At 52.7% G+C, this 21,995-nt stretch overlaps 2 protein-coding genes across 2 annotated transcripts; one reads left to right on the forward strand and one right to left on the reverse strand.

Moving 5' to 3' along the window:
• Positions 1-3,261: 3,261 nt before the first annotated feature.
• On the reverse strand, positions 3,262-9,145 carry WNT10B (Wnt family member 10B). The gene is made up of 5 exons (XM_036252353.1): positions 8,760-9,145; positions 7,736-7,861; positions 7,338-7,600; positions 5,087-5,460; positions 3,262-4,443 (listed from the first exon to the last, which is right to left on the reverse strand). The coding sequence occupies exons 2-5, from the start codon at positions 7,813-7,815 to the stop codon at positions 3,985-3,987; spliced, it is 1,176 nt and encodes a 391-aa protein (XP_036108246.1). The 5' UTR covers positions 7,816-7,861; positions 8,760-9,145; the 3' UTR covers positions 3,262-3,984.
• Positions 9,146-17,354: 8,209 nt separating this feature from the next.
• On the forward strand, positions 17,355-21,682 carry WNT1 (Wnt family member 1). Its single transcript, XM_036252964.1, has 4 exons — positions 17,355-17,778; positions 18,511-18,764; positions 19,455-19,720; positions 20,208-21,682. Exons 1-4 carry the CDS (start codon positions 17,675-17,677, stop codon positions 20,694-20,696), a joined length of 1,113 nt encoding a protein of 370 aa, XP_036108857.1. The 5' UTR covers positions 17,355-17,674; the 3' UTR covers positions 20,697-21,682.
• Positions 21,683-21,995: the final 313 nt, after the last annotated feature.

Genomic DNA, 21,995 nt, shown 5'->3' on the forward strand with positions numbered 1-21,995 from the left:
CTCCACATGATTACTTTACTCTTTCATTTATTTTCTTAAAAATGTCTAGGAACACTGTGGCAGGTTATGCCCCCACACTGATCATGCACATTATACCTTACAACCCCCCTTCCCTAGTACCCAACCACACCAACATGACTTGTGGCATTCTTACAGGAGGTGGAACCTGTGAATGTTACTGCCCAAGACTTCAGATTCTTTCAAGGTTGGGTCCCAGGTGTAACAGAAAGATGGAAATGGTGTCAGCCTAACATGGTAAGCAGCAAGTACCACCCTGGCTGGTTTATCTCAGTGGTTAGAGCATCGGCTTGCGGTCCAGAGCAAGAATCGTGGTATTTGAGTCAGAACTGATGAATGGGACTGGAGAACCTCCTAGCCCTTCCAACCTTCACCCCTTTGGAGTCTTCAGAGGAAAGTGTCTGTTGCAGCATTACTGGATGCTCCCCATGGAGCAAACAAAAGCAAAGATAGGATGGGTGCTACCCAGTTGGCAACTAGCCAAACACTGCCACTCCCCAGTTTCCTAACCACTTGAAAGGCTAAGGGAAAAGAGCTCATCTAGAGCTGAGGGAGGCAAAGAGACCTGACTTACAGTTCACTGGTCTTTCTCCCTCCTTCTGGCTTCCAATGGAGCTAAGTAAAAGCTAAAATTGTAGCCACCCGTTCTGTGGGTTGCACACTCCCACTCTTGCCACTGACCCCAGGCCTGGGCCTGAGTCCAGCTCGTGTGCTGGGAGCAAGGGTGGGGGGAGGGGTGTTGGCCTTGTTGACAAAATCCATTTGGAATTTCTCAAGGTTGTGGTTTGGGGCTTAAATTTGCCACAGAGTATGTCTGACTAAAGAGAGCTAGAAAGAAAGAAGGAGTCAAAAGGATTACAGAGGAAGGAAACCAGAAAAAGCTAAAATATTCTTGCTGTGACTCCATTGGAGATACTCCTTGTTCTTCCCGAGTGTGCAAGATTCCCATTCTGAGTATTCCTTATCATTATTCTCTCTCATATTCTATGTCCATTCTAGTTGCATCCCTTTCTCCCTAACTCCCCCCATATACTCACCAGACTCAGTCAGTGCCTGAAGTAAGGATGAGATAGCTTCCTGCCTCCATCAAATTTCCAAACCTAGAATTATCAGTGCTCAAGTGGAAATTTAGGACATAAAATTTTGCCATAAAGTACTGCCCTAACCCAACACTCCTCAAAATTTTCTTACTACCCTGGTGCTACCATCATTTTACCTGACTTGGAGAGTAATTTGGGCAGCAGACATATCTATTGTCTAGATCAGAGCCATAGATTTTCAATTTTTTTCATCTCATGGCACACATAAACTAATTACTAAAATTCTGTGGCACACTAAAAAATATATTTTTTGCCAATATGACAAAAATAGGTATAATTTTAATTCATTCACACTGTACGGTTATTGTTGTATTGGCTATTGTTGTTTTTTATTTGACAGTCTAAGGGAAAAGAGGTCAGTGCCCCTGACTAAATAGTCAAGTATTGCATGTTTTTTTTTTCTTCTTTTTAAAGAGAAACATCGATGTGAGAGAAACATATCGATTGGTTGCCTCCTGCATAACCCCAACCAGGGCCGGGGACCAAACCACAACTGAGGTATATGCCCTTGACTGGAATTGAACTCGAGACTCTTTGGACCAGGGGCTGGGCTGACTCTAACCACTGTGCCAAACTAGCCAGGGCAAGTATTGCATGTTTTAAAATTTTTTGCAGCTCACCCGGCCAGTGTGGCTCAGTGGTTGAGCAGTTGACCCATGCACCAAGAGGACGCCAATTCAATTTCTGGATAGGGCACATGTCCAGGTTGTGGGCCTGATTCCCAGTGGGGAGCATGCAGGAAACGGCCAACCGATGTTCTTTCTTTCTCATCAATGTTTCTAGCTCTCTCTCCCTCTCTCTTCCTCTCTCTCTAAAACTCAATAAAAGAAAAAAGAAAAAAATTATTGTGGCTCTGGCCGGGTGGCTCAGTTGGTTGGAGCACCACCCTATACACCAAAAGGTTGTGGATTCAGTTCTCAGTCAGGACACATACCTAGGTTGTGGGTTTGATACCCAGTTGAGGTGTGTATGGGAGGCAACTGATCGATGTTTCCCACATTGATGTTTCTCTTCTCTCTTCCTTCCCCTCTTTAAAATAAAAATCAATTTCAAAAAATTTTTGCAGCACACCAGTTGAAATCACTGGTCTAGAGGAGTAGAAAGAACTACTCCTCTACATTCTACATTCTGGTAGTACATTCCTTAGTCAAGGAGATGACCTGTTAGAGTCAGCATCTTGCAACGCCATAAACAGTCACTTGTAAAGTTCTAAATGTATGGTGCATATCCTTTTTCCAAGTGAAAGGTAAGGTTTGTTTTCAAAGATACCAGACTAGGAATAGAAAGATTGGAATAAAAGACATTGTCTTTTCTCTAGTTATGGTTTCTTGTAAAAGATAAATAATTTCACTAAGATTAAATACAGAAGAGCTCTAAATAAAGAAGGACAAAATACATATGCAAATAATTCATTGGGAGAGCATGTTGGTTTTGCTAGTTTCCAGAGCAAAAAAACCTTCCTTTTTGAGCACAAGAATCCCTTTTAAATGTTTCCTATTAGTCTTGATATCTACCCCCGAAGTTCTCTGATTTGAAGCTAGAGAGAGAAGCACCTGCTCTTTTAGGTCCACCTTCAACATTGAGATATTTTCAGGACTTGAAAACTCTAGAACAGAGGTGACCTCAAAGTTGGGGTAGGGGTCAACAAGCCATAGCCAGAGGTCCAAATCTGGTCTGGCAGTCTGTGTGAATTAAATTTTATTGGACATCCTTTTATTTATGTATGGTCTATGGCTGTTTTTGATCTATAAAGATAGAATTGAGTAATTATTGAAGGGTTGAATACTTGTGACAAAACCCACAAACTTAATATATTTACTATCAAGACCTTTACATGGTGAGGTAAAGCCAAGCCTTGTTCTAGGGCAGTGACTGAGGCAAAATCTGGAGTTGAGGCACACGGAGAGTAAATATAGCCTATATTTGGATCTCTAGCCTCTCACACCTAGAAATACCCCCTGGTTTTTCACGTGAAGAGTTGCCAACTAAGTCACTGAGGCCCATTTAAAATCCTTTGTGGAACCAGCAGGATACACATAAATAAAGTCATTGAGTATAGGAGGGTAGGAGAATTCACCTGGAAAAGAAGCCATGGACTGGGATCCCAAGTGTGAGCAGAAATATCACCATCTGCATCCACCGGTCCAGTAACTTAATTTATTTTAGTTACAAACAGGAACCAAGAACAAGTCTCAGTACAATAAATTATCCATTCTCATCCCTTCTGCTAAAGAAAGAGAGGCTCAGAAAGTTTAGGCAAAACTCTTCCTTTGGAGGGTCCCCTTTAACATCTGAATGGAAGGGCAGACAACTTCCCTTAGGGCCTGGACAAATGACTCTGAGGACTCAGGAGAGAGTGCCCTGGCACTATGTCCCACCCCTAAGAAAAACCTCTCTGCCACTGTCTCCCATTACCCCACAAGAGGCACTCAGGCTGCAGTAGAGCAGTTCAGGAACAGCAAAGGGAATGAGTAGTTTCTTTCTGGATATAGGTCTCATGGCTCCACACAATGCCTCGGGCTAGCCCTCAAAGGAGAAGAGTGGTCAAACTATAGGGACTCCCCAGCCAAAAGGAGTGTGAATCAGAGTTAAAGGGACCCCAGGGTTGGGGAGAGGGGGACAATACAGTGCATTTCATCTTAGTCCATCTAGGTGTTTAAGGAGCAGAAGAGGGGTGACATCTTCCCCTCATGGCCCTTCAACTGTGAGGGAGAAGGCCACATATCACCTGACCCCCACCATCCCCAAAGCTGTTTCTAGGTACATACTTTGAGTTTTCAGGGGCCAAGATTGACCTTGAACTGAAATTAGAACAAAAGACTGAAAAGGTGTACCTCCTTTCCCCAGCCTACTGTGAAGCTGACCTTCACTTACACACATTGACCCACTCTGTGACCTTGCACTCATCACACAGCACGTAGCAGCACCAGTGAAAGCGGCAATGACAGCGCTCAACTCTTGTCTGCCGGAGCATGTTGTGGCCACGGCCACAACACAGGCTGCCACAGCCGTCCAGCAGGCGGCTGGTCTTGTTGCAGGCCCGGCCCCGGGTGCCTGGGGAGCCCACGGTGGGGTCTCGCTCACAGAAATCAGGAGACTTCTCAAAGTAAACCAGCTCTCCTGAGAGGCGTCGGGGACGGAGGCGGGGCTGGAAGGCTCCGGAGTTTCGGTTGTGGGTATCAATGAAGATGGCCCTGCCCAGTCGTTCCCTTAACGCCGCCCCCACTGCCCGGAACTCTGGGGCCGCCCTCCAGCAGGTCTTGAACTGGCAGCTGCCTGATGTGCCATGGCACTTGCATTTCCGCTTTAGGTTTTCAGTTACCACCTAGAACACCAGAGGGGTAAGAGGTGAAGGAAAGGGCAGGAAATGGATAGAGCACAGAGGCACAGAAGAGGGGAGGGAAAAGGGAGACACAGAGGGACAAACAGAGGCAAGAATGACCAAATGATTGTGGAATATTAGAATAAAAAGAGGCTGGCTGATAGCCCAACTCCTCCATTTTACTTCTCTGAAGCCAGAGCAGAGGGATTTGCCCATCTTTAATCACTAGCTGGTAACAGACTCAGGTGATAACTAGCTGGTAACAGTACTCAACTCCAGTTGTCCTGACTTCTAGCCCAGTGCTCTTTCCAGAGTGAGCACTGCTAAAATGGGGAGTCTGGGCCCAGAGTACTCCTGAATTCCATAGGGAAGAAGCTGTAATAATAGCTACCAAGTAATAAGCACCTGTCAAGGATGAGGGACTTTACTGGGTGCTCTATTTACTAGCTCACTCTTAATGACATTGTAAGGTAGGTATCCTTAGACTTTCTTTATGTATGCAAAACTGAGGTTAAGTGACTTGCTCGAGGCCACCCAGATGGTGACAATCACCCATCATATCTCATCCTCTTACTCTGCTGTACCTCTCAAACTCTAGCCAGGCCTGGAAAGCTAGGGAGACCCAGGACAATTTGCACACACATACCTGTCGCCCCACTCTGTTGTTGTGGATTCGCATTCGTGCCTGGATGTCCCGGGGAGCTTCCCTGGAATCCAAGAAATCCCGGGAGAACTTCTCTCCAAAGTCCATGTCATGGTTACAGCCACCCCATTCCCATGTGTCCTGGGGGCTAGGGCTGGGGCCTGAGCCAGGGCCCGGGCTGGGCAGGGAGTGGGGGAAAGTCTTGCCGCGGGATAGTGCCTGCAGCTGCAGCAGTTTGGCCCTCAGCCGATCCTGCTCACCACTGCCCTTCCAGCCACAGCCGCAGCTCACCAGCTTGCCCAGGCTGCAGGCTGTGGCTACCGCATGCATGACCCCAGCAGCCAGCATGGAGAAGGAAAAGGCACTCTCACGAAAACCTGGGGATGAAAGGGTGTGACAGTGGGGGTAAGGTTGACAGGCAACTGAGGGAAATAAACAGCCACCTTTAATTCTAGAAATTCCTAACTGAATCCTGACATTATCATTACTATTACTAGTAATTTGGGAGAAAGTTGTGGAAGTATAAAGGGAACTAAAAGTGCAGAGCCTCAGTTTCCTCATCTATAAAGCAAGAGGATGGGTTGAGATGATCTCTGAGGCCCATTCTTGCTCTGTAAATCTGGGATTTTCAGGTGTGGATGAAAGAGCTAGCCTAGAGGGAAAGACCCCAGGGGTTGGGAGATGACTAAAAGGGAGTCCCTGTGGTCTTTGAAGATGTGTTCACTGAGTTCCACATCTGAAAGCCTTAGAAATTCCCCAGCCCTTCAGGGAGCTTGGGTGGGGTGGAAGCTGAGGCAATTGGGATTCATTTTTTTCTTCTTCTTCTTCAGGGTTATTTTAATCAGTCTTTTAACCAACCTACCCTCCACCACCTCCAAACCCTCAAAGCTGTGGAGCTGTCCTTCACCTTTCCAGTTTCTAGTTTTATATTTTTTTCTTAAGACTGTTCTTTATGTTTATCCTAACCTGCTGTTACTCTATAAAATGCTGGGAAGGAGCCCTGGCCAGTTTGGCTCAGCAGTTGGAGCATCAGCCTGCGGACCAGAGAGTCCCGGGTTCGGTTCCCGCTAGGGGCATGTACCAATTAAATAAATAAATAAATAAATAAATAAATAAATAAATAAATAAATAAAATGCTGGGACGGGGATAGAGGTGGAGGTGATCTTCCCTAAGGCCTGCTTAAAATATTGGCTCCTTTGTTTTGTTTTTGGGGTCACAGAGGCTCAGGATGACAAGCTTTCCCAGCCTCAAGTAGATGTGCTTCTCATTTGGGCATCAAAGCCTTCCTCTATGGCATGTCCTGTAGAGAAAGAGGGGATCCCTCACTTCCTTTTAGGCAGGGGCTCCCAGGAGCCCTGAGAGGATGAGAGATAGAAGCTCCTTAGGGGTAGGGGCCTGGCCTTTTCCACCCCAGGATGCAGGGCTCCTAGCCCAACCTCCTGATCCCCCCCAACCTCAACCCTCCAGGGGTGAAGCTGTTTGCACACGTCTTGGGAATTCCCCCGCAGATGGCAGCTGCCTGTTAACCCTGTAGTCCCCAAAGTACTGCCCCCACCCTTGAGCTGAGCCCAGGATGGATCTTACCTCCTCCTAGGAGTAAACTCCAGCATGGCCTGGCAAGAGGCATCAGTGCCTCCCAGACCAGGCCAGCAGTGACCTGTTCTCCACACCTCCAGCCCATTCCTCACCTGCTCAGGTGAGAGCCACCTGGGGCCCCCACAGCACGGAAGAGGGGGCTGCTCCCCTGCTTCAAAGCCATCAAGGTCTTTGTTGCCTGTCTCAGTCCTGGGAACCCCAGCAATTAGGAGAGTAGGTTTAACCCTTAAACGGTTGGGGGCGGCACCCCACCTCCACTGAGGTTCTGGTGACACCAGCCTGGGCTTGTCCCTCCGAGAGGGAGGGGGGGTGAAAATTGGGGGAGTGAATGGGGGGGCGTTTGAAGCTTTCAGGGCTGGGGGCATCTCTTGCTCACAGGTGCAACCCAGATCCAGCTGTGTAGAAGCAGGAAAGGCGGGGGCTTAGGGTAGGGGAGCAAGGACCCAGCTGCCTTGCCGGCAGCGAGCAGGTGGAAGTCAGAAGTGCAGAGGCCCAGACGGGTGGCCAGACCCAGCTCCTCGAGGCTCCCAGGGGGAATTCCCAGAGAAGCCCCTCCCCAAGTCGTCCTGAACCTGTCCCTTCCCTCCTCCGCTCGCCTTGGCCTGTCCCCCACCCCCAGCCCCGGGCGGCGGCGCAAATCCGCCCCTCCAGGCTCACCGCGCTTGAGGATGGCGCTGTGGTGCGGCAAGCGGCCGCCGCCCTCGAGCGCGGAGCAGTTCCAGCGCTGATCGCGCAGCTGGTGCTGACACTCGTGGACCGCGATGTGCAGGCCCTGAAGCGCGGACGCGGTCACGTCGGGGCTGCGCAGGCACAGGCCTAGCTGCCGCTTGCTCAGGCCCGACAGCGTCAAGCACACGGTGTTGGCGGTCAGCGGCGGCTCACCGGGCAGCTTAAGGCCCAAAATCTCATTGCTTAGGGCCCTGGGAACCGAGAAGGCGTTTCTGGGTCTGTGGTCCAGGCCTCGCGCCCCCTCGGAATCCTCCCGCCCTGGGGCGGTGCTTCTAGCTCAGGCTTTGGGGGTGGGGTGCGGCTGAGTGACAGGGGGAACTGCTCACCGACTGCACAACGCCAGGAACAGAAGACCCGCGAGGCCCCAGGGCGGAGGCCGAGGCCGAGGCCGGGGCTCCTCAGGCATGTCGAAGCCCGGGCCCGAAGGCCCCGGTGGGCAGATCGATCAGGGCCTGCGGGACAGGGAGACTTAAGGAGGGTTCGAAGAATAGAGTGGCTCGCCTGGCCAACCGAAGGATGCCCAACTTCGGGCTCCTAATTCACCAGCGTCAGTACACTGACCCTGCTCACCTCTCCCCAAAAGAAACTGTAAGAATCACCCCCTTGATTCTCAGAGTCTCTGGGCTCTGCCTCTCAGCTGGGACTTATCGAGCGCCCCTGGAGCGGACCCACCCAATACACAATGCCAGGCACACAGACACATTCAAATTCAGACATACAGACTCACAAACCCCGCTCCACCACCTCGCCCACCGTTCCCTCTTCAAGGGCCCCACGACTCGCTTCCCCCGCCCAGCACAGCTTCACGCCCTCACAAGGCTACGGGGCGGGATTGGGAGGGGGTTCCCCACCACCTACAGCCGGTGGGGTGGGGGTGGGGAGAGTGTCACCTCCAGGTGCCGTCGAGGGCAGGCAGCCTCCATGAGAATGGTGGAGGAATGGGCTCCCCACCGGCTCTACTCCCTTCCTCCGCAGTAAGGAAAGAGGGGAGGCTCCAGGTGCGGCAAAGGCGGGCGGGGAGGGGACCTGGTTCCCACCTGAAAGCGATCTTGCGACTCAGGCTGAGTCCTCTTCCTCGTCTGCCACCGTTCCTAACTACACGTTCCCCGCCTCCGCGAGTCGCCCATCTGGTCCTCACAGGTCCCAACCTCAGTCCCCACCCCTTTCTCTCGTGTTCAAATCTGGGGGGGCACTCCTTTATTTGCTGGGTCTTTATCTCTGGCAATATCTCTGGCTCCCTATGCATCTCTGTGCTCCTGTGGGCGGATGCGTGTCTGTCTGACTACCCGTGTGCCTGTCTCATCCCAGTGTGCGCGTCCCTGCCCTGCCCGCTTTCCCGGTTCCGATTACCTCCAGCTGCTCTGGTGCAGGGTCCGCCACCAGCGAGGTCGGGTCGCCTTGACTCGGGCTGCTCAAACCGTGGGGAGAATGCGTCGGGTTCTGCCCCCTCAGCAGAGCCGCATTCTTCCAGGGCAGGGCCACTCCTCTTCGCCGCTTTCCCAGCGCCGCCGCGGCCGCCGGGAAGAAGGGAGGGAGGAAGGGAGGGAGTGATCGAGAAAACTAGCGAGAGGGCGAGCAAAGAACAGGGACTCTGGCTCTACTCGCGCGGAGCTCACAGGCGGCTCTGCCACGGCTGACAGAGCTGCGGCCCCTCCCTGAGCCCCGGGCATCCCCACCCCGCTCCTCGCACCCCCCGCCTTGACCCGGGGAGCGCAGTCGCTCCCCCTCCTCCCAACGTACACACACCCTCTCCCCCGACGCGCCCGGCAGGCTTGGCCCCACTGAAGGGGGAGGTGGCCAGAGTTCCTCTCACCTGCTCTGGATTCCCCAAGGCTGCACGAAGGGTGCTCTGACCCAGACTAGAGAGCCAAGACTTTGGTCCCAAGTGGTCATTTCTCTTTGCCTCAGTTTCCCCACGGAGCACCGGATGGCTGGAGAATGCTTTTGACAAAACGAAGACAGAGCTGAGAACTGACTCCCCTTCTTAGACAGTTTCGGGTAAAGCTGTCAGCAAGAGCGCACCTGCGGGAGAAGCTTCCTTCTGGGTGGCTTGGCTTCCACTTACCTCCCAGACCTGTGCCTGCCTCTTGGGAGGGGTCAGCTTTGGCCTCAGAGTTTGACCCTAGCAGAGACTCTGTTAGTCCCCAAAACCTTCAGCCTGCCTCATGCTTCCCTTGGTTTGCAGGCACCATTGCCCGAAGAGGTCTTCAGCCCTTCCCAGAATCCTGGGTCTGCACTTTGGGTGGCCCATATTTCTGCTTCAGACTCCCAGACTTGCTTCACATGAAATGAGGAGGACCTCGGGATCCCAAACTGAGCCCAGACCTAGGACAGTAAGGGAAAGAGCCTGATCTTGGGGTGCACAGCTAAGGCAAACCACCTTAAGGAGTTCCAGTGGCAGTGAAGGGGTTAGATGCCACTGCACTCTTGCCTGACTCACCCTCCCAGCTCTAACCACTGTGGGCTATTTTTGCCAGAGAGGGGCCCCAGGCTTCCCAGCCACCCCTCTGCCCCTGCCAGACCGCAGCCCAAGGTACGGCTGGCCCTGCGATCCCAAGGCTGGCAAGTTGACTCAGAGACAGGCCCCCCAGGGAAGCAGAGCCACGGGGCTGAAACCCACAGCCACAGTCATCTCTTCCTTGGTGGTGGCCATGCAGCTCTGCTGGGCAGCCTCTAGCATTCGCTGCTGGAGTCCTGCCCTGTGCTGCAGAGGATACTGCTGTCTAGGGGGCAGAGTGGTCTGGAGAGATCAGTGATTTCTGTCTGTTGTGATATTTATTGATTATCTTTATGTGCCAGGCCTTGAGCAGGCTGGGGAGGTATAAGTGCTATGGTTCCTGACAATGGACAGTTGTGACCACAGAGGGCTGCTCTTTCCTGCTTTCTCGCCTGGGAGAAGGTGGGAGAGAAGGTGCCCTAGAGCTCTTGCCTCTTCTTCCTGATTAGGGGCCAAGAACCAAACTATGTGTGGCTTTTGAAGCCACCAGAATCCACAAGACCTATCTCAGCAGCTTTCATCCTTACACCTGGATTTGGTGATTCTTGTCAGTTTCCTTGTCCTTCTTCCTGCATGTGAGCCTGTAAATCCACCCAGGTCCCTGGAAGAGGGGAATGAGGTTTCCTATTTCCCTCTTTTCTCATAGGGATCACTTGGGCATTTGTATGTCTCCATGTGTCTCTGAGTCTCTCTCAGGTTTTGGATTGTTTCTTCTGATTCTATCCTTGTCAGGTTGCAGTATAGTCAGGTGCTAAGGAAGAGCCAGGGTCAGAACCACAGATTCCAACTTCTCAGTGACCCCAGGGCTCCCCAAGTTAGCCTGTCCCAAATCCAAAAAACTCATACTGCTGGTCCCTCTTCCTGCAGAAGCCCAGCTCTGATAGCGGAGGCCACAGGCAGGCAGACTGGGTGGCCTGAACTGGCCCCCAGTGCCCTCAGCACGACCGGCTGGCCTGAACACTGACCCGCAGGCAGGCCGCTGGAGGGTGGTGGGGCAGGCGGGGCCTGGAGAGGGCTGTGGGTACACACCCATTGCCTAATATCCCAAGCACGCGGCCAGCTCCAGGAAAGGGGAGGGGCGGGAACCAGAGAGACCTTGACAAGGATTGGGGCCATGACAAGAGGGGAAAGTGAGGGGCTGGCATTACTTCAGGGAGGGAGTGGGAAAAAGCTGGTCCCCATTCCCCTTGATGGGGCTGCTTTCCTATCATAGGGATAGAGGGTGTAGCAGGAGCTATCTGGGAAGAACACTGGGGCCCTGGAGGGCGGGGGTCAAAAAAGAGTAGGGGCCTCTGGAGATTGGGGGATCAAGCAACTGAGGCGGTGGCTAAAGCCAAGAGCAGCCTCGGAAACCTCCTTCTCCTCCTCCCGCTGTGTTTGCCTTGGCCCAGGGTCCCGAGTGAGTCATCTATTGCTGAGCCGCTGATAGGGGCGGCCAGGCTGGGGGAACCCAAATTATAGGCCCAGGAGGGATGGATGCGCCCGCAGTGGTGAGCTCAGCTGCGTTGCCCACCCTCTTCCTCTCACGCCTTCTGCTGCAGCACCGTAGGCCACCACCTGGAGGCACCAAAGGGTCCGAAGCCCAAGTGCGCTGGACTCTCAGGAAGCCCCTCACATTCAGCAGTTAGCCTTAAGAGTCTGTGGGATTCCCCTAGACCGGTGGTTCTCAACCTTCCTTATGCCACGACCCTTTAATACAGTTCCTCATGTTGTGGTGACCCCCAACCATAAAATTATTTTTATTGCTACTTCATAACTGTAATTTTGCTACTGTTATGTCTTAGGTGACCCCTGTGAAAGGGTCGTTCTATCCCCAAAGGGGTCACGACCCACAGGTTAAGAACCACTGCCCTAGACAGAATTTGGCCCCTTCTCTACCAGAGGCTGATAGCTTCTCAGATCAAGGAGGTAGTGCTGCCCGCTGGTGCTTCAAAGGAAGGTAGGATCTTCTGCCCACAAACTCAGCCCTGGTCTCCACTTTCTCCCCAGATCCCAAGATCAAGGTAAAGCCCCTCTCCCCTCCAGCATCTCTCTTCCCTGTTCTAATTCCAGAGGGGGTGATTTGCTACTGATTTTACACTTCAAGCCTTTAAAGGTCTCCGTGATCAAGTGATACAGGAAAAAAATAAAGCAGGGTAAAGGAAATAGGTTATAGGATTTTATATAGGGGGAGGGAAAAGGGAGTGAGACAACAAACCTATGGAGAGATCTGAGGAAGGGCATTTCAGAAGACAGAAAAGCAAATGCAAAGATCCTGAGATAGGAGCTTGTTTGGTATGTTCAAGGAATTAGCAAGGAAGCCAGTGTGTCAAGAGAGAGAGAAACCTGCCCTGGCTGCTTTGGCTCAGTGGTTAGAGCATTGGCCTGCGGTCCAGAGAGACCCGGGTTCGGTTCCCGCTAAGGAACCGAACCTAGGTTGCAGTTTGTCCCCGGCCCTGGTGGGTCGTGCGGATGGCAGCCACTCGATGTGTTCCTTTCACATCGATGTTTCTCTCTCTCTCTCTCTCTCTCTCTCTTCCTCTCTCTCCCTCCCACTCTACCTGAACAAAAAATGGAAAAATGTCCTCGAGTGAGGATAAAAAATAAAATAAAATAAAAAGAGAGAGAGAGAGAGAGAGAGAGAGAGAAATCCACCTGGCAGAGAGTGGTAGGCAATGAAGTTAGAGGACCAGGAAGGAGCAGAGTCAGATCATAAAGGGCCTTGTAGGCCACTGTAAAGATTTTGCCCTTTCCTTTGAGTAAGGTGGAAAATCACTGGAAAATTCTGAGCAGGGGAATAAAATAATGTGACTTTTGTTTTAGAAAGAATGGCTCTGGTTGCTGTATGGATAATAAACGTGTATGTGGAGAGGGGGCAAGGGTAGAGGCCGGAGGCTATTGCAATAAATATAGAAGAGAGTTGATGGTGGCTCTGACCAGTGTTGTAGCAATAGGATGGTAAGAATGCATCAGATTTTGAAGACAGAAGGACAGCATCTGTTGATTGATTTGAGGTGCTGTCTAAGAAAACAGATGAGTCAAGGATGACTTTAAAATTATTTTCCTGAGCAATTAAACTACAGGAAGGACGGAGTTGCCATTTACTGAGATGCGGATGACTGATGACAGAGCAGGTTAGGGTGAGGGAGGAATCACAAGTTCAAGTTTTGGGCATGTGTATTTTGAGATGCTTATTCAAGTGTTAGATGTGCAAGTTCAGAGTTCAGGGGGTCAGAGATATAAATTAGGGAGCATGAGACTGGATAGTTCACCAAAGAAGTGAGTGTAGACTGAAAAGAAACTCCAGATTGAATTGGGGTGCAGTCCCAATTCAGTTTAGAAAGTGGGTACACAAGATGGAACCAGATAAGGAGACTGAGAAGATGAGCAACCTGGGAGGTAGGAACAGTGTTCCAGAAAACACGTGAGACAATTTCAGGAAGGAGGAAGTGTTCGATTCTGTGTGCTGTTCCTAGAAGGTAGATCAGGTTGAGCCCTGAGAGTTGACTGTAGAGCAACTCAGAAGTCATGATTTTGATAGGAGGAGGAGTGGGTTCAAAGGTATGATTAGCATGGAAAGAGAGAATAAAGAAAAGAAATTGGTGTTAGTGATTAAAGCAAACCCTTTGAGTTGCAGTAAAAGAAAACAGACAGCCCGGGCCAGTGTGGTTCAGTGGTTGAGCATCAACCCACGCACCAAAGGTTGCCAATTGATTCCTGGTCAGGGCACATGTCCAGGTTTTGGGCCAAATCTCCAGTAGGGGGCATGCAGGAGGCAGCCAATCCATGTTCTCTCTCATTGATGTTTCTATCTCTTTCTCCCTCTCCCTTTCTCTCTCTCTCAAATCAATAAATACATTTTTAAAAAGAAAGAAAACAGACAAATGGGGCAATCTTGGATGGTAGTGGGGAGTCAAATGAAGTTTTGGGGTTCTTAGATATGAGATTACAGCATATTTATGTACTGATGGGTATGATCCAGTACAGAGATAAGCTGATGATGCAGGAAAGAAACAGAGAACACTGGACACAGTAATGATTTGATCCAAATAAAAATTTGGGCCAGGTCATAAATAATGTGACCCAGACCTAGAGCCCTTCCCTACAACTCCTGGTGGGTAGAATACTGGCTCCTTCTTTCCTGTCTTCCTACCTCTACTTGTTTGTCACCAGTGGTCACAGAGGAGGCTTCTCTTTCTTTTGGCCAACTTCCCACCTCCATGGGGTATCAATTCACCATGCCAAAAGACTTGACCCAGGCCCAGGTGAGGAGAAACTCCTGAGGGATATAGGACAAGCTGCCCATGGTACATTGTCTATTTACTTGAGCCATCTGTGCTGGGTACCCTCTGCAGAGACTACTGGCTTCTAGAACTTCAGAGGATGCTAGATCAGTACACTGTCCCTCAGGGTTGAATTCTTAGAGGAGCCAGGTATACTGGCCTGGGCAAAGGGCCTGGGAAGGACAGTGCCCTAAAAAATAACCTCCATTGCCCTGGCCAGTTTGGCTCAGTGGTTAGAGCGTCAGCCTGTGGTCCAGAGAGACCCAGACCCGGGTTCAGTTCCCGCTAAGGGTGCATGCCTCGGTTGCAGTTTGTCCCTGGCCCTGGTTGGTGGTGCAGGTGGTGGCCACTCGATGTGTTCCTTTCACGTCGATGTTTCTCTCTCTCTTCCCCTCTCTCTCTCCTACTCTATCTGAACAAAAAAATGGAAAAATGTCCTCAGGTTGAGGATAAAAAATAATAATAACCTCCATTAGGCTTCATTTGGGTTAACACACATCTCATTTAAAATGCAAGTGCTGCCTGGCAGGTTTGGCTCAATGGTTGGAAGTTAGAGCTTCGGCCCTCAGACCAAAGGGTTGTGGGTTTGATCCCTAGTCGAAGGCACTTACCTGGGTTGCAGGTTCAATCCCTGGTCCCAGTCAGGGTTGTGTGTGGGTGAGGAGCAACCAATTGATGTGTCTCTCACATCAATGTTTCTCTCTCTCTCTCTCCCTCCCGCCCTCCCTTCCATTCTATCTAAACACCAATGAAAAAATATCCTGGAGTGAGGATTAACAAAAATAAATAAGTAAATAAATAAATGAATAAAATGCAAGTGCCTGCCCTGGCCAGTGTGATTCAGTGGTTAGTGCACAGGCCCAGGATCAAAGGGTCTCAGGTTTGATTCATGGTCAAGGGCTTGTACCTGGGTTGCAGGTTTGATCCCTGGCCCCAGTTGGGGCAGGTGCAGGAGGCAACCAATCAATCTCTCTCTCTCTCTCTTCCTCCCTTCCATTAACAACAACAAAAAGTATCCAGGCCTGTTTCAGCTAAGGGTTTGGAACATGGCGGATTGTCATGCTGACTTCCCCTCCAGAGGATAAGGAATCTGATGCTTGGAGAATGTCCTGGCCTGCGTAGGGTTTCCTAGAGACATAATTGTGTCAGAACCCAGGACTTGTGCCATGCCCACCTTTCCACTGCTAAGGACTGCCTCTTAGCAGAAATTAATATTATTAAAATTAAAGCTTATGCTTTCAAAATGGCAGGAAACATGTAACACGAGTAAGCAGAAATTCAGAGAAATTAGAATGGCTACTGTGAAAAAAATGCAAGTGTCCCAGGAAGATCAATTAAACTTATCAGGCATTTATTCCTTAGAGTGATTCCCCTGCTTTGAAGGGGTGTCCTGGTCATTTCTAGGACTTGGAACTTTTAGAATAAGGCCTGGGTATATTCCTGTGTGAGAAAGCATCCTAAGGGCAAAATACATGAAAAAGAGAGAATCCAAAAGGGAGGCAGGAAGCTCCTTAAGATCATTTTTATTTACCTGTCAATTGTGAGAAGGACCCACAGCCTGCTGCTGCTGCACAATCACAAGCATCTGGTCAGGTGAAAAGGGCATGTGCTTTGAGTCAAAATGGTCTGAGTTTTAGCCTGGCTCTATTATTTATTCGTTTATCACCCGTGTGAACCATGGACAATTACCTAATCTAATTTTTCCTCTGCAAAATGGGAAAAGAGGTGTAAAGGAGGAGATCCTCCCTCCTTCCAGGGGCCATCTGTGTGTGCTGGTGGGGCATGATAACCAGGCTGGCAGTGCCCCCAAGCCCTGTAGGGGCAACAACACTTCTTCAATAGGAGACCAAGATGGTCTTGAATCTGAGTTGGAGTCCCTGGGAGGGTAGAGAAAAGTGTACAACAGAGGGGATGGTTGCAGGTGCGCTGCGTCTCCCAGCACAGTGACAGTGGAAGAGAACCAGAGTTTGGGGGTAAGACAGAAACTTGGTAAAAAAAAAAATCCAAAAAGAATCAAACACATGGAAGCACAAGTTCCCTATTCTGGGTGCAGTTTAGCCAGTGGCCCTTCTCTTCCCAGTCCTCCCCCACCATACACACACCTGACATCTACTTCATTGCCCTTCCTTTCTGAGCCAAGTCCTCAGAGACTCAGACACTCCAGGCCTTGTTCATCTTGACACCACCTTGGTTGCTGGCTTAGCTTTCTTCCCCCAGTGACATGCTCAGGTTGACACATACCACAGGGTGACACACCACACAGAATGACACAAAGTACACAGGGCAAGAGTGACACATATATGCATATTTAATCTCCCTATGCACACATTCATCCACTCATCCACACACAGTCCCAGACATTCTGTATTTTTCAGTCAACTGGGTCTCTCCTGACAGTAACTGCTACCTCCTTTCTGACACATAGGAGATGTGCACTGCCCCAGGTGGTGGCTGTAACATGATGACTTTATGATCCCCTCTGACCTGAGTCAGATACCAAGATTCTTTAGAAAGGCTTCTAACATCTTTCCTTAAACTATGGAGTTTCTGCACATGAGAACACACATGAGTGTGTACACTCAGAACACATTTTGGAGCATTCTGACATGCACCCACATTTGCATTGTCCCACTTACACACACCACACAGACACAGCCACTGGTGTGCACCTTCTGGCCCATAAGCACAAAATGGCGCTTCCTCCGGTTTCTTTTCATGGCCAGGCTCTGTTTAGTCACCTCACCCCCCAACCCACCCCCGGGATTTTACTGACCACATCCCCACCTCCACTCCCAGTCTCCCCCTTTTCCTTCCCTACCCAGCCATCGAGTGTTCCCAGAGTCACTGTCCAGAACCACAGCTTTCCTTCCTTCACTCAGGATGGGAGAGAGAGGGGACACCGGCGAGGCCCGGGGTGGCGTCGAGGGGACAGCCCTAGGGCAGGCGGCAAAGCGGCTGGGCTCCGGTGGATTTTCACGGAAAATTCAGAGAACACATTGTCGCTGCGCCCCCTGGCGGACGCTCGCCCCCGACGGGCTCCCGACGCCAACAGGAGTGAGGCGGGCGGGCGCGCGTGGGAGGGCGCCCTAAGGGGAGGGGTCGGCGGCCAGTGCAGGCCCGGAGGCGGGAGCCACCGGGCAGGGGGCGGGGGTGAACCCCGACGGCCAGCCCGTCAGCGTTAGGCTCAGACGGGCGGGAGCCACGGCCCCGCTCGCTGCCCATTGTCTGTGCCCCTGACCGGTGCCACAGTGCGGCCCGGCGGGGCAGCCTCCTATCGTCACTTCAGCCACCGCCGCAACTATAAGAGGCGGTGCCGCCCGCCGGTGGCTGCCTCAGCCCACCAGCTGGGACCGCGAGCCATGCTGCCCGCCGCCCGCCCCCAGGGCTGTTAGAGCCAGACTGCGAACTCTCACCACTGCCGCCACCGCCGCATCCCGTCCCACCGTCGCGGGCAGCAGCCAAAGCCGCCCCAACTGCAACACAGAGTGGGCAAGGCCAGGCAGGCCATGGGGCACTGGGCGCTGCTGCCCGGCTGGGTTTCTGCTACGTTGTTGCTGGCGCTGGCCGCTCTGCCTGCAGCTCTGGCCGCCAACAGCAGTGGCCGATGGTGGTAAGTGAGCTGGTGCGGGGTCGCCACTTGTCCCGGGGCGCAGAGCCAGGGGCCAGCCCTATCCAGCTCCCACGCTCCGGGATCCGTCCGCAGACAGGCTCCATCCAGCGCTCGGACTTCCCTCTGAGACACCGAGGGGCGCTCTGGAGCGGAGTTGCTCCAGAGAATCCAGCTCTGCTTTAGTGGGGTGAATGGTCCCGCCGCAGCGGCCCACTATACTCCAGGCAGGAGCCCACTCCCATCTAGCACCGCCCTTTCCTTGAGCCCCAAACCCAGCCTCACTGTGGTAGCCACATCACAGGTTTCCCTGCTTCGGGAAGCGAAGGGCCAGGAGTGTGCTTAGAAAGGAGACAAGAAGAGGATGGGACTCCTAAGCATTTCACGCCTTGGGTGGGCATGGACTGCAGGCCCGGATTTCTTCCCCAGGCTTCCCAGAAACACGCTTTGAAAGCGAAGGTGGACGTCTATTCTCCGGGGATTCCCCATGCTTCCCTTGTCCATTCCCCAGACCCAGGGCCCCTAGCAACCCTAGGATTCCTGGCCACACAAAAGTCTGGAACCCCAATTCTTTCAATCTAGTGAGCCCAAGAGAGCGGAGTCATTACCTTGATATTGATCTCCCCCGCTCTTTCCAGGCAAATAGCTCCAGAAAGAGATCAGAGTGGGCACAACCTTTTTTGTTAGGGTAAAAGGTCCTCCTTCCAGAGCCTGAACTATCATGCGTCTCACCAGGGGCATCGTGAATGTAGCCTCCTCCACGAACCTACTAACAGACTCCAAGAGTCTGCAACTGGTGCTGGAGCCCAGTCTGCAGCTGCTGAGCCGCAAACAACGTCGGCTGATCCGCCAGAACCCGGGGATCCTGCACAGTGTGAGTGGGGGACTGCAGAGCGCTGTGCGAGAGTGCAAGTGGCAGTTCCGGAACCGCCGCTGGAACTGCCCCACGGCTTCGGGGCCCCACCTCTTCGGCAAGATCGTCAACCGAGGTGGGTACCCAGGAAGGCGACGCCTCCGGGACTAGGGGAACTCGGGGTCACCCCCAGGGCATGGGTGGGCGAATGCAGGGAAGATGTCCCGGGCTCCTGCAGTCACAAGATCAACTCTCCATGAGCTTTATGCCCAGCGCTAGCTCTGGACCAAACTTTCGGTCTACCAGACGCTTTCAAGCCGTGCATCTCCGGCAGGAAGCTTAACTTTTCTGAGCCGCTGTCTCAGAGAAAGGGAGTTCTGAATTGTGGACGCTGGCCGGCCACCGCTCCCCCCAGCCCCTACCCCCGCTCCTCTCAGAGGCTCCTGTCTGGGAAGCTGCTGTCTGCAGTGGCGCGTCTTGCCTCCAGCCCAGTAAGGCTTGCTTTGCTCACAGGGGCCGAGTTTGGGCTGAGGAGAGGTCTTGGCGGTGCAGAGTTATTCCGCTCCCCTCTCTTCAGTTTTTCTTTCTGGGGTTGCCCCACTTCCACTGTGCTGAGTCTCAGCGCGATTACAAGTGGGGACGTGGTTGCGTACCCACACACGTGCTTTCCTTGTGACACCAGCTTCCCAACACAGCCCACCGCCTGGCTCTCAAGACTCCAAGGGCGGAAGCGAAACGTAGGACTCAAGGGTCCCAACCCCTCCACTGAGGGTGCTGGACGCACACCGCGTGCCCCCTCGCTGATCCCTGATCCCTTCCCCCACAGGCTGTCGGGAAACAGCTTTTATCTTCGCCATCACCTCCGCCGGTGTTACCCATTCCGTGGCTCGCTCCTGCTCCGAGGGCTCCATCGAGTCCTGCACGTGCGACTATCGCCGGCGAGGCCCTGGGGGTCCCGATTGGCACTGGGGAGGCTGCAGCGACAACATTGACTTCGGCCGCCTCTTCGGCCGGGAGTTTGTGGATTCCGGGGAGAAGGGGCGGGACCTGCGCTTCCTCATGAACCTTCACAACAACGAGGCGGGCCGAACGGTAAGCTGGTTTAAGGAGTTCTGCACCCGAAGTGGAATGACAGGGATCTGAGCAGGGGCTAATCTAGTGCTTGGGAAGTAACGGTTGGTGATAAGGCCAGGGCTTAGGGTAGGGAACCAGAATAGAGCATCCTGAAGGAGCAGGAGGCTTGAAAGGAAGCCAGAGAATGGAAGGGTTAAATGGCCGGGGCCAAAGGGATGCTTGGGGCTGAGGACAGAGAGTACCGAAGAGGTTAGAAATCATGTAACCCATAGAACTTATTGCCTACAGCCTCTTCATTGTACAGATTCAAAAAAAAATAAGGCTGAGAGGCCGAGACAGAGCCTCTGGAGTGATGTCCAAATTTCCGCGGGACTTTTCCTGCCTCCCTTCCCCTGGGCATGGCTAGGCCTGGTCCTGTGCTGAGCTTCCGGCGGCGCCCGGGAGGGGGCGGTATCTGGGGTGGTGGCTCTGATTCTAGACAGCCTTTTTTCCTTCCTTTCCCCAGACTGTGTTCTCCGAAATGCGCCAGGAGTGCAAGTGCCACGGGATGTCGGGCTCGTGCACGGTGCGCACGTGCTGGATGCGGCTGCCCACGCTGCGCGCCGTGGGTGACGTGCTGCGCGACCGCTTCGACGGCGCCTCGCGCGTGCTCTACGGAAACCGCGGCAGCAACCGCGCCTCTCGGGCGGAACTGCTCCGCCTAGAGCCGGAAGACCCCGCTCACAAGCCGCCTTCACCCCACGACCTCGTCTACTTCGAGAAATCGCCCAACTTCTGCACATACAGCGGACGCCTGGGTACAGCGGGCACGGCGGGGCGCGCCTGCAACAGCTCGTCGCCGGCGCTGGACGGCTGTGAGCTGCTCTGCTGTGGCCGGGGCCACCGCACACGGACGCAGCGCGTCACTGAGCGCTGCAACTGCACCTTCCACTGGTGCTGCCACGTCAGCTGCCGCAACTGCACGCACACGCGCGTCCTGCACGAGTGTCTGTGAGGCGCTGCGCGGACTCGCCCCAGGAGCATTCTCCTCAAGCCCACCCCACCCCCAGGCAGATTCGCTGGCCCCTAAGACCCTGATATGCGCCTACCCAGTCTGTCCAGCCACGCTCCCCGGGATTCATACGTATCTGATCGCTTCTCCCACCTCCTCCTACCTGGGGACTCCTGAAACCACTTGCCTGGGGCGGCAGGAACCCTCTTGCCATCCTGATGGACCTGCCCCGACCTACCTCCCTCCCTCTCCGCGGGAGACCCCGTTGCACTGCCCCCTGCTTGGCCAGGAGGTGAGAGAAGGATTCGTCCCCTCCCCTTGGCGGGTCAGCTCCAGACGGTGTTGCTTTGCCTCTGACACCCCGCCATCGACCTCCCTGACTCTCTCCCTCCCCTTTTAACTCAGTTTTCTCCAGGTCCCCACAGACCCCTACCGAGGGTGCAGACCCTGAACACACATCTGGGCATCAGGGCCTTTCTCCCCACCTACAGCTGAAGCGGGAAGTGCCAAGGTGAAAGGGCAGCTGCAGCTGTGGTGATGTGGAAAATGAGGTTGGGGGACCCAGCAGAAATACCCTCCATTCTCCCAGCCTGTGTCGTGGAGCCATTGAACAACTGTGAGCCATGCCTCCCTTGGCCACCTCCTACCCTTTCCTGTCCTGCCTCCTCATCAGTGTGTAAATAATTTGCACTGAAACGTGGATACAAAGCCACGAGTTTGGTTGTTGTAAATAAAACTATTTATTGTGCTGGGTTCCAGCCTGGTTTGCAGAGACTACTTCCATCCTAACCCAGTCCCTTTCCATTTTTCTCTTTTTTTTTTTTTTTGCCCTCCAACCTTTTCTGATCCTTCTCCTCTCCCCAAATTTTTCAAAGATGCCTTTGACTACCGGAATCAGTATTTCCTTCCACTGTAGCTATTAGTGGCTCCTCGCCCCCACCAATGTAGTATCTTCCTCTGCAGAATAAAAATCTCTATTTTTATCAATGTCTTGGTGGCTTATCCTTGAATCCAGAACACACCATTGTTTACCTCTCTTAAACAAATAGGGTACATTGTTGGGGGACTGGTTCCCTGGCCATGCAAGAGGACCCTGAGATTCTGACCCTCGTTGACCCTAATGAAGCCCCTGGGGATCCAGGTTTCCAGAAGAACCTGGTCAGAAGTCCAAACTCTCTGCAAGTTTCTTTTTCTTATTCAAACACCAACTGGCTGTGTGATATTGGGCAAGTGATGGCTGCCTCAGTTTCTTCCCTTGCTGAATGGAGATTAAACAAATGCTGAGCCTGTCTTTCCTATCTG

Source organism: Molossus molossus, unplaced genomic scaffold (genome assembly GCF_014108415.1).
Source record: "Molossus molossus isolate mMolMol1 unplaced genomic scaffold, mMolMol1.p scaffold_m16_p_10, whole genome shotgun sequence".
Taxonomy (NCBI): domain Eukaryota; kingdom Metazoa; phylum Chordata; class Mammalia; order Chiroptera; family Molossidae; genus Molossus; species Molossus molossus.

Bases quoted from the DNA above. Each gene is read 5' to 3' on its own strand.
- WNT10B (XM_036252353.1), bottom strand. From the start codon at position 7,815: ATGCCTGAGGAGCCCCGGCCTCGGCCTCGGCCTCCGCCCTGGGGCCTC. The intron at 5,461-7,337 runs GTGAGCCTGGAG...TTTCATCCCCAG, and splicing joins CAGCGCCATCCTCAAGCGCG to GTTTTCGTGAGAGTGCCTTT. The intron at 4,444-5,086 runs GTATGTGTGTGC...CTGGTGTTCTAG, and splicing joins ACAACAGAGTGGGGCGACAG to GTGGTAACTGAAAACCTAAA.
- WNT1 (XM_036252964.1), top strand. From the start codon at position 17,675: ATGGGGCACTGGGCGCTGCTGCCCGGCTGGGTTTCTGCTACGTTGTTG. The intron at 17,779-18,510 runs GTAAGTGAGCTG...GCGTCTCACCAG, and splicing joins AACAGCAGTGGCCGATGGTG to GGGCATCGTGAATGTAGCCT. The intron at 18,765-19,454 runs GTGGGTACCCAG...CTTCCCCCACAG, and splicing joins CGGCAAGATCGTCAACCGAG to GCTGTCGGGAAACAGCTTTT.